We start from the raw sequence: 12,888 nt of genomic DNA on the forward strand, positions 1-12,888 counted from the left end.
CTAACATTTAGGATACTTGTCTGGTCCGTAGAGAAAATCCACTCCATAGATTTTAAAACCTGCACAACGCTACGTACCGGGAGCGAGTTCCTCATGAAGCACTCTGTCCCTCCCATACAACTCCAAACAGCTGGACTAACATACCTCATTAACGCTAATGAATTTTTTTTTATTACGGCTATAATTTCAATTAATTATTATTTATTTTTGGTTCATTTGATAAAGTATCGTTACCTGCACTTAACTATATATTCCTCATACAGAAGAGGTTATTGGAATATTTGCCAATGTCATCAATATATATATATAATAACTTGGTCTAATGAACCCTTCTGTTGATTAATAATAGGTGGTAGGGTTAATTAATCACCAATTTTAAGACCACCACCACCAAGTACTCCAAGTACGTTCAAGTAAGCCACTCTGTTGCTAGCATGCGGGAAGATTTTTGGTTTAGGATAACCTCTTCCCTACTCTCACGAAGCCCTATAAAGGGTCATGGCCACAGCCTTTTCTCGAATTAAAAGATAAATATGATGATAGTGATAATAGTTTCAATTAATTAAAAAATATTATCGGCTCACCACATCAAGCATCGTAACCTGCACTTACCTACATGTTCTTCATGCAGACGGGATCCTTGAAATATTTTCCAAAGCTCTTTAGTTAATAAAGTAAATTTAGTTTAATGAATCATTCTTGAAAATGTTGAGTAATAATTTCCGTTTGGTCATCTCATGACGTGTGTAATTTCTATTGTAAATATCAATCAACCAGTTCACTCATTATTGGTCACTTGTTAATCGTTATCAATAGCTGCTGGGTATTCTCTTTCGACCTTTCCATTATTAAAGGAAAACATTAGTTGATTCAAGGAAGAATTCCTGTCATTTACGATGTCTCCGAATTGGAATAAATAATACCTGGTGGTATTATTCGCGAATGTTCCATTAATCTGTTATTTTTCTTGGATTGTTTTCAAGAACGTCTTCTTGGAAATAATGATTAAATGTTTTCCTAGTCGTTTATGATAGCGTAAACATGAACGAGAATAGGAAAACTTTTTGTTTCGAATATATCGAGCTTTTATATATTCAATTGATTAGACAGAATGGCCGGTCCATGCATCTACCTACCTACCTACCTACCTACCTACCTACCTACCTACCTATCTATCTATCTATCTATCTATCTATCTATCTATCTATCTATCTATCTATCTATCTATCTATCTATCTATCTACTCACTTGTCTACATGTCTGTCTGTTTGGCTGTCTGTTTGTCTGTACATCCGTTTAGTGTTGACTGAAAGAAGATTACTCAATACAATAGTAGAGATTAATATTTCTATTTTGTTCGAGTCAGACTCTCGGCTAGAGACGAAAGAGAAAAACTGAACAAATATATATGTGCTTGCATGAAAGAATATATACATGTATACACACATATACATATATATGCATATACATACATATATATGTATATATACATATATATATATACGTACATACATACATACATACATACATACATACATACATACACACACACACACACACACACACACACACACACACATATATATATATATATATATACATACACACACATATATATGCGTACACACGCACATATATATGATGATTGCTTCATCTTGACAGATGACAGCCGTCCCACCAACACACACACTACACCCCATCACACAACACAATCACTCCGTTGATAAGCCCTTAGATGACTTTTAAGATCAGCTGCCGACTGACAGGGTTTAAAACACAAGTGACAGACATTATTCAAGTTTCTTCTATATCTTTGCCCTTTGGAATCCGATGCTGAAGGAATGTTTTCGTGAACTAACATATGTCTTTTAAATCCAGATGTTGTCTTACAAGTTTTTTGACATGACGCAAGTCGTAAGAGGCAGTTGGTGTCCAAGATCATTACCTATCTGGGCATTACGATTTTCATGTGAGTTCAGAACACGGTTACATATAATACATACCCAATGTTCACTGTTGATTACAGTTCCAATTGTTCCTTTGCGACAGATCCTTATAAGTTCAGAGTGCTGAATCATCTTTTTCTCTCAGGCATCGTAACCAGTCCTAACAGCACCTCTCCACTTGTTCCGGTCTAGAACATCATTTTCCCAATCACTTTTGTTCATATCTAGTTTCTTCAAGTTTTCCTTCCCACAGTTTTTATACCTTTTCCTCGGCTTATGTTGTGGTCGCTTACCAGATTTTGAGCTCACCATAAAAACGCTCGTCTTTCATTCTAATAACACGTCCAGTCCATCTCATTTGAGCCAATATAACATGTTGTTCAATTGAGATGCAACGTGCCATGCGCAAAACCTTTGTATCTGGTATGAAACATTGCCACTCGACTCCTAAGATACGTCTGAGGCACTTTCGATGAAATCTCTCCAGCATTTTTATATGTAAGTGGCCCATGTCTCACTTGAATAAAGAAGTGCAGACAATACACACACTTTATAGACATTGATTTTTGTCTGCAGGGAAATACCTCTATCCGTCCATACTCGCTTTTCGAGCTTTCCAAATGCAACACTTCCCTTCCCTATTCGATAGTATATCTCTGCATCAAAACTACCATCTCTTGACAGTGTGCTTCCTAGGTAAACAAAGGTGTCAATGACTTCTGATCTTGTTCCATTCACCGAAATGTTTGGTTCAGAATATATTTGTCCTGGCACGGGAGTAAACATTATTTTGATTTTCCCTAGACTAATTGTGAGTCCGAAATGTACACATGCAGTAGAAAATCTGTCCATTAAATATCGCACATCCTACTCTGAATGTGACAACAAATCAGCATCATCAGCATAAAGTAATTCTCTAACAAGTATTTTGAAAGTCTTTGCTTTGCAGTTAAACTGGGTCAAATTAAAAATACGACCAGATGTCCGAAATCTGATTCCGATTCCTCTGTTGTAATCCTTGAAAGCATACCAAAGCAATGCAGCAAAATATATAGAGAAAAGTGTAAGGGCAGGAATACCTCCCTGCTTGACACCGTTGTCCATCAAATATTTATGAGATAGCTTACCATTAAAGACTACCTGAGCTTTCATGTCTCTGTGTAGTTCCTTAAAGATGCTCACAAAATGTGTTGGGCAACCAAGTTTATACAAAACAATGCACAGTATTTCCCTGTTTACCATGTCAAATGCCTTAGTTAAATCTATATAGGTATAGTGGCATATCATGTCCAATTTTCCACGTTCAGGTCTGAAACCACACTATTCTTCAGGAATCACATGTGGACACACATTCTCAACAAGACAATCTAATATGATCCTTGAAAGTATCTTCCCGGTATTTTCCAAGAGAGTTATCCCTCTAGAATTACCACACACTGCTTTTGGGCCCTTACCCTTGTATATAGAGATTAGAATGCCATTTATCCATTCCTGTGACACAGCAGATTCATTCCAAATTCGAGTTATCAGGTTATGAATTTCAGATGAAATATGATCCCCACCTGCTTTCGGAATTTCAACTGGAATACTATCCAAGCCAGGAGCTTTACCTGATCTAAGGTTACATAATGCCAGATTTACTTCTTCAATGGAAGGTGTATCATTCATGTGTTGCACTATCTCTCTTTGCGGAATGCTGTTTATGATACCCATGTTCACTACAGACAGATTGTGGAAAAGATCTGCAAAGTATTCTCTCAATCTATTCATTATTCCAGGAGGATTTTTAATAACTTCATTTCCATCTTTCGATTTCAAGGGAACATATGATGATGAAAATTGTGGTTCAATAGCTTGCCGCAATAAACTATAGAAACTTCTAATGTTTTTGTAAGGGACGACCGTGCGAACTCAAAAAGGAGAAATGGTGACGAATGGAAGAAACAGAGGACTCCTTTTATTTAAACGTGTCACACGGTCGAACATACAAATATATATCAAAGATGATATACATGATATGTTATGCGACGATAACATAGATGACCAGTAATGAAAGACCACAACCGTATTAGATGAATAACAGAGATATTTATTGTAGCGTTAAAGATGTATGTCTGTGTGAGAGTGTGAATGCGACATATAAGAACATAATCAAAGACAGGCCGTCATACAAAGAAAAGTGTGTATGTGAGTGATACATGTGTGTATGAGTGTTTACAGCAGATAGAAAGAGAGTCAATAACACGTGAGCAATTATACCAGATCTTTAGTACACTAAGGGAAAGTTCTGTATGTGAAAGTGAGGAGAGGCTGAGTTTGGCAGAGCTGATCACTAGTTGTGATGTCGTGGCATCGATGCCGGGCCGTGTTTCTTGTTATACAGATGTTCGTCGCTGGCTGAGAATTTCTTGTCTGTTTAAGAACTCTTGTCTGTTTATTTACCGTGGTGAAGCTGAGTCACCTAACAGAATCGAAGAGAGAGATGTGCCGCGGAGGTTTGGTTTGGTGTACATAGTAAGTCGTGTTGACGCTGGTGGAGATTGATGCTGGTTAGTAGTAATCGTGTTGGTCATGACGATGATGCTGGATAGTAATCGTAGACTCGTATTGCTGATGTGGCGACGGCGGTGGTCATCGTGGCTGGACGAAGCTGCTGAAATGGTCGCTGGCTGCTGCTGCTGTCGTGTGGTACACGGAACAGTTCTCAAAGAGAAACTGGACCGAGACAAATTTGGCCGCCGAGTTAAAGCTATTTATAACAAACTATTGGCTCACCAGATGGTAGAAATATACTCTATCACGTGACCTTATTAGGGGCCGTGATTGGTCAGTTTGCATTCTGGCGGGAACGGTTCGAAGAAGTTGCCGATTCGAATAATGATCAGTCACGTGATGACAAGGAATGGGTTCTCTACTACGCTCGCATTTATTTATATTTAAATGAGAAGATTGTATGTAATGGCGATAGTAGTTTTGTATCTAATGGCGATAGGTAGTTTCACTACATTTTTCTTGTCATAGGCTGCCTGTACTTCCTCAGACAAATTTCTCCACCAAGTGTCTGTAAGCCTCTTGAGTTCTATGTGGTTGGAAGCAAACTTCTTAACTTCCTACCACACAACCACGCCTGAGCTTATATATATATATATATATATATATATATATATATATATATATATATATTTACACGCGCCCGAGCGTGCACACACACACACACACACACACACACACACACACACACACACACACACACACACACACACACACACACACACACACACACACTCATACATACACATACACACACAAATATGACTTACGAGTTCAGCACCTGACTATTTTATTCTACAAACAGAAATCAACCGTTATGAAAAATCTGCGAACTATAACACCTTAAGATCAAATACAAAGTGGTGTGTACGATCAAATGCACAGGTGGTGTGTATATTCAAATTTTCAGACGGTGTATAAAGTTCTAATATATAAACGGTGTGTATATTATATGTAAGCTCATATACATAGGTGGCACGTACGTATGGGAAGAAGGAAAAAGAGAATGTCTGTGATGTATGTTTTCGTAAATATTGCCTTCTATCTTAGACAAAGAAACAGATGTTACAGAAGAACATGAAATAGGTTAAAGTGATTATTGTAAAATGAACAGAAGGCAGAAATTACAAATAAATCAATTGACTGTCATTATCAAACATTATAGTTCTATGTCTGGCATTTTGGCATCACTGGAAAAAAAATATATATCGAAACAATAGCGACAGTATACGCGTAATTGTGGATATTTCTTTTTTTAATATAAAACAGGCGTTATATGTCTTCTCATTCTCCTACGAAAATAATCAGTTTTGCAGCCCACTTGGCTTCCGAGAAAGAAAATGCAGCATCGTTGATATAATAAAGTTACAAAGATTTTGTTTTAGGCAAACAATTCAGATGGTTCAGGTAATTTTGCTACACTGATTTCAAATCTGGATTTAGAATGTTTCGACCATGTTCTGATTTTGTGAAATTAAATTCTGGTTATTTTGTGTTTACTTTAAAATCATTAGTGTCGTGGTCAGTTACATATTCTTCGTTGGCTCTGCACAATGTGATGTAGGCTCTGTGTATAAACACTAAAGTTTAATCAAGTTTTGAGATATTTTATTAACCTGTGTAATTTATATTTACAAACGTACACCCAATAGATTAATGGGACAACGTTCAACGAATATAACGATTAGGAATCTTCTGTATATAACTTGCAGGATAATATTATGAAAGAAGTGTAAGGAATTTCAATCAACTGCATACAGTTAATGTATTATTCGACATAACAAATTAAAGTGGTCACCTTTCGTCGAGTACGACATAAGCATGTTACTTAAAAATGAAACAGATGGAGAGGCAAGTGACATAGATTCCCCTGGAGACAAGTGGCTCTCTGATTTGCGGTTGAATTTACCGGCTTTTTATAGCTGGTAATCATCCTTCCAGAATCTTCAGCCACTCTTTTGGGCGGGAAAAACTCACACACTTCCTTTATAGTTTTTGTCTCAGCCATAGTAAGTCAGCTGGTATTGATTGGTTGAACCATATTTACATAGGCGCTAATATTTTTTTAAGGTGACGATTTTCCTTTTATGAAGACGCATTAGTTCGTAGTTCTAGACAGTGAAATTACATTTCTTTAACTCAAGTCTCAGCTGAAGTTTCACCACATATCGATATATAGTTTTGCTTCGTTTCATAAGACGAAGCAGACATATCTCGAAACATCTTAATTACTTTTCTTCATCTTGTGTAACAATCGGAATGTCATTAAACAGATGTACCTAAGTAAATCACCTAAATAAATTCTGTTGTCTGGCAACAACATACACCTGCCCATGCAATAGCGAATGAACAACGACTTTATCAAGGATGGAACTTGACTGCAAATACTATTTTGGTTGTAAGAAAAGAGTCCAAGAGATGGGCTGGATACCAATTATTTCTTGTACACAATTCAACCAAGCTGTTACACATTCTTGTACATAGTGTTAACACTACCTTGTACACAGTGCTAGGTAGTGTTAACAACTTGGTTGAATGATAAAAGAAAAGCTATGGTATATGCAGTCCTCATGATTAGATGTAAGCCCACAGATTACTATAATAATAACTATTATTTTCGGTTGACAGAGATAGCAGGCTTTTTATAAAAGAAAGAAAGAAAGAAATCAAATATCAACTCGTTAAAATGCTAATCAGCATTAAAACCAGTACCATAAGAGGAAGTAAACCCATCTCTAGTTCTTCTCACAACGATCAGACAACAGTTTTTTGGAAAATTCAAACAATGTTATGGAAACAGAAGGAAAGACAGCCCATGTGTTCTAGATGTAGCTATTTCCCCACATCTGCTAACAGAATCAAACTTGATGCGGGAATATGGCATTATCAAAAAAGTAAATGCAGAGTTGTTTTGTTTCAGACTTAAAGAGACTCTTCTTCAGTCAAACTCCATTCTTTCCTATTTTTGTCAGCGTTATATGGAGTATTCATTATTTTATAAGAGAGACATGTTTGTTTCTGCAGTGTTATTCGAGGGTTTTGATAAGAGATTAGACGTAATATTTCTCCCGAAGAGAGGAGACATTTCATTAACTTTAATAAAGTGAGTTTTAACGTTGTTCTGTGACCCAATATCAAAGTGAATTCTCTAATATTTGTGGCATATGCTCCTATTATTATTTAAGCTTTACTAACATGAAACACGCCATAGAAAAGTAGTGTAGTCCGCTTACGCAATAGAAGCCAAGCAGAAAAAAAAGTTGAAATCTTGTTTGTCATCTGTTATCCCAAAATAATGATTATTTTTAATAAATATTCATTCTAACATTTGATACGAGGCCACAAACGGTATTGATCGAAAATTATTTAAACCGATCCTGGAAACTGATTTCGTCAAAATTTGAACTCAGGACGTTGATACAACAAGGTGTTTTGTTCGGTCATCTGTTGATTCGTCCTTTATGACCTACGTACAATGACCAAATAAGAGCAGAATTGCCAAATGGTCAAGAAGTTCGCTTTACCACTACGAGGTTTCGAGTTCGATCCTATTGTGAGACATCTGGGGCAAATATCATTTTCTATAACCTCGGGTAGATCTATAACTTCTTAATGAAATTGTGTTGATTGAAACTGTACAGGAGTTCATCGGGTAGACAGTATCTGTTATTCAAAAGTATAATCTTGTCCCACGCCCGGTATCACACTCAACCACTTCAGGATCAGTAATTTCCGTTGATCGAACAACAAAATCCTTATCGTCGAACGACTGAAACCCATCAGCACTACCAACACCACCACAATGCCTCAAAATTATATCGAACGTCAGTACTTCACTGCTATTTATTTTATCTGGAAATGATGAAAAGCAATGTCGACTCCAGCAGGATTTGAACTCAGAAAGTAAATAATTACGGCGCTTTATCAATCATCCGGTAGTTCATAAACTGTCTGGAGCTCTATCAGTTAGTCTTTGTTAAATCAAATATTGGCTTCAGCTGCAGAGAAAATGAAGAAATAAAGAAAACACACTTCAATTTTCCTTTCATTTAATTTAATTTTAGGTTTAGTTGATGCATTTGTATTGCAATTAAACTGATTTGAACTCTCACTTAGACGAGAGCTGGCAAACATCTCAGAGACTGGGTAAGGAGACAAAAAAGAAAAAAAGTAAGCGAACGAAAATAACACATCTGCTTCCGACACATTTTCGACTCACGTTTTGAAGACTTTTCGTTTTAATTTCACTGTTAGAACTCTTGATATCAACAGTTCTTCGTTAATAAATCTAGGTATGTATGTATGCTTATGTTGAATAAGCATCCTAATTTCAATATGGCGACTTTTAGCAAACCATTAATGTGGAGGGAATTTGTTAATCAACCAAGTCTACAACTAAGATTCCTTGTTTCACTATTTCCCTTTTCCTTGGTTCGTGAATGAACCAATGAAAGAAGCCGATGCACGATTGTTTGGTCTGCTAGGATTGGGATCTAAATCATCCTAAAAAGGATACGTTGGATAATGTAGTCCACCAATATCTGACAATTTACTTGATGAGATGGTCATGGTTGGTGACTCCTTAAGAGAGTTCAAGCCAGTCGCTAACAAAACGTCTAAACATTTTGAGATAAGAGAGTTCCGGGTGTTTGTAAATATGTCGTTGAGTTAGTGTGTTGTTTGAACAGTCGATGCGCACACTTGGATGCATGCATCTATTCATTTCAAAAATTTCAGATGGGGGTTTTTGCAAATCTTCTCTGTGCTCCGCTAACAGATTGGATATGGGGAATGTGCGTCAATTTCTTTCGCTCTTTTTTTTCGAAAAACCTTGTATTTCTAGTTCGTGTGTGTGTGTGTGTGTGTGTGCGCGCGTGTGTAGGCGTGTGTCTGCGCGCACGCGTATGTGTTAGTGCGTGTGTGCGTGCGTGCATGTGTGTGTGTGTGTGTGTGTGCGCGCGCGCACGCGTGCGTCTGTGTAAAACTGTACATACATAGCCTAACGCTTCACTGACGATAAGTACAAATGAGAATTTTTGTCATGCTACGAACGCTGTAAATTCCGCATTAATTCACCGTAAAAGTCCCCTTTTTCCTAGAATTTTCAACGCACATCCATTTCTGCTGGACATCTGACCTCTGCAACAGTGCACGAGTTTTGTTCCCTATCCCATAGAACAATGCCAGGTCTGTTCTATTTGCACCGAATTACTGTTTTTATTGGAGTGTTCCACCAGTGTTCCACCAGTGTTCCACCAGTGTTCCTTGTTTTTAAAGGTGTGAATACGTGCTGGTTCTGACATGCCTTTGATAGATACATCAGAGCAACCCTCTCTGCGGATAGCTTTGTAAATATTCTTTGCAACTATATCATGCCTCGGGGGCAGGTAGTATATCGTAGACATTTTGGGGCAGCTACTGATGATGTGGGTGATATCTTCCACATTGGTTTAGCAGAGCCGTCATTTTTTTACCACATTATGGAGTAGTGGGGTATCTTTGTCTCTCTTGTTTATCAGGTATTTAGTAGCTATCTCCTGTTCCTGGAAGTGGAGACATATCCTTCTAGCTAGATATTTATCACAGGTCCAGGAGAGGCTACTCATCCTGTCAATGCTGCTGTTATTGTCTAGCATAGGGGTTTTCAAACTTTTTGACTTGCGGACCCCTTTATATTTCAGACTTTACCTTAGGGACCCCCCTTATAAACGCTTATGAAATTTATACATAAATATTTGCTTAAAATAACATATATTTTTACATTTGTTTATTTAACAGTATTTAACAAATAGGTTTATCGTCAATTAAAAGATTTCGATTAAAAACCATATATAAAATCAAATTGCCCATAAAAAGTATTTGCTGTCTACGGACCCCCTGTCTTGTCCTTGCGGACCCCCTGTGGTAAAGCCTGAAATATAAAGGGGTCCGCAAGTCAAAAAGTTTGAAAACCCCTGCTCTAGCATATGGGATATATCTCTATTCATTGCTTTTTGTTGATATACTGCGTGCTTCTCTTCAAAGCTTCTGTTTAGTAGTTCTTACCCTACTTTGAGGATTTTTCTTTTGAGCATGCACATAATGTAGTCATTTCTTTCTTTACTGTTCAGCAGGTGATGTTTGAGCGATACTGTGCGACATTCAAAGGCTGTTTGGACTGACCTTACGCCTTAGCTACTATCTCTTCGACTCACATAGATCCTGTCGGTGTCGCAGATAATGTGGATGTTACCATTGGTGGTCATTATCTTTCTATGTATGTACGTATGTATGTATGTATGTATGTATGTATGTATGTATGTATGTATGTATGTATGTATGTATGTATGTATAGGCGCAATGGCCTAGTGGTTAAAGCAGCGGACTCGCGGTCATAGGATCATGGTTTCGATTCCCAGACCGGGCATTGTGAGTGTTTCTTGAGCGAAAACACCTAAAGCTCCACGAGGCTCCGGCAGGGAATGGTGGCGAACCCTGCTGTACTCTTCCACCACAACTTTCTCTCACTCTTACTTCCTGTTGTGTCTGTAATTCAAAGAGTCAGCCTTGTCACACTGTATCACGCTGAATATCCCCGAGAACTACGTTAAGGGTACATGTGTCTGTGGAGTACTCAGCCACTTGCACGTTAATTTCACGAGCAGGCTGTTCCGTTGACCGGATCAACTGGAACCCTCGACGTCGTAAGCGACAGAGTGCCAACAATGTATGTATGTATGTATGTATGTATGTATGTATGTATGTATTCAGTTTATTTCAAGATTTCTTGCCAATAGAGAAAGAACCAGTTTCTAACCTAGATCCAAGGTTCCTTCATTGGGATTTCAACATATAGCTGCATACGTAGACATGCTCATATATATTTAAATGATAAACTTCAGGAAAGTTTTGTATGTATGTATGTATGTATGTATGTCTTCGTGTGTGTACCTTTGTGCTTATGACTGTCCCCACACTGCTCGATGACCTGCGATTTATTCGACTAAAAACTCTTCGTGGTAGTGCTCCAGTATGACCGCAGTCCAATTACTGAAACAAGTAAAAGATAAAAGCCAACACGCAATACAATGATAATTATTCACATCGCGGCCTGAAACGATTCAAGGGAAACAACTGGTACGAGACTAACGAGAACTACGATGTTAAAAAAAAAAAACACGCAGGAGTTTCACAGAACCGAGTTAAAACGATTAAATTAAAAGAAAGAAAAAAAAAAAAGAACTGCTTAACCCCGAGAAAATATGCTGTCAAGATGAAGAAATAGAATGAAAACATTTTATGAAATTCAAGTAAAAAAAGAAAAAAGCCAGGAAGCTGAAAACATGATAACAGTTGAAAATTGTACAAAATAGAGTGATATTTTTACTGCAAGTTTCCCTATTAATATGTTGAGTTGTCAGATAAATTCGTTCGTTTAAACACTGTAAAAATATTTTCATTTCAATTGAAATGACATTGGAAAAAGTTAGAATAACTGGAGAAAAAGAAAGGGGAGAGGGGGAGAACGAATTTATATGAACGCAATGTTTTATTTTCCATCCAATTTTTGCGACATTTATATCCTCGCATTCACTTCTTGAACACCTTTCATGCTTCAATGCTTTTTGCACATCTACTGCTTTTATTATTTTTTATATAAATACTTTTAATCTTTTACTTTGACTGCGTCCATGAATCTCAAACGTACTATTTGTTACAACCGTTTCTTCTTCTTCTTCTTCTTCTTCTTCTTCTTCTTCTTCTTCTTCTTCTTCTTCTTCTTCTTCTTCTTCTTCTTCTTCTTCTTCTTCTTCTTCTTCTAAGTTGGTATGCAGGATGGGGCGCCTGCCACCGATGAAATGCAGTGTGCTGAAACCATGTGATTTTTGGCACCCGTATCACACTTTCTCATCTGCTACAATATATATCTGTGTTCTTAGCACCGTACGTCTGCATGATAGGAACTTTGAAGCCGAATAGCGCAGTATTCGACGTTCTAATGATATATCCACGTTTACCAGGATATAATGATTATTTTTCGGTATATATATGATATATATATATATATATATATATATATATATATATATATATATATAATACAAATAATACGTGAGTATATGCATATATATGTAGATGTATGTACATACCTACATCTACATGTATATATAGATGCATATCTGGGTACAGGACGTCACAAAAAAAAATGTGGACAAAATGATAAACAGAGTACAGAAAACTCACAGGCCACATAGAGAACATTTCCTTCATCAGCTGCCACAATTCTAAAACTAAGCATTTCGAAGAGTTAGGGCAGGACACATTGTTAGAATGGTTCTTCCCGCGGAAACAAATTAAATTTGTAGTGCGGGGAATATCGTGGCTGTTGTGTCTGGGGATAGTCATTCTCTTT

General features: G+C 37.2%; 1 protein-coding gene across 1 annotated transcript; it reads right to left on the reverse strand.

Moving 5' to 3' along the window:
* Positions 1–3,266: 3,266 nt before the first annotated feature.
* On the reverse strand, positions 3,267–3,659 carry LOC149136211 (uncharacterized). The gene has a single exon (XM_089350115.1). It carries the CDS (start codon positions 3,657–3,659, stop codon positions 3,267–3,269), a length of 393 nt encoding a protein of 130 aa, XP_089206241.1.
* Between the last annotated feature and the right edge of the window lie 9,229 nt (positions 3,660–12,888).

Source organism: Octopus bimaculoides, chromosome 4, assembly GCF_046866305.1.
Source record: "Octopus bimaculoides isolate indiv1 chromosome 4, ASM4686630v1, whole genome shotgun sequence".
NCBI lineage: Eukaryota > Metazoa > Mollusca > Cephalopoda > Octopoda > Octopodidae > Octopus > Octopus bimaculoides.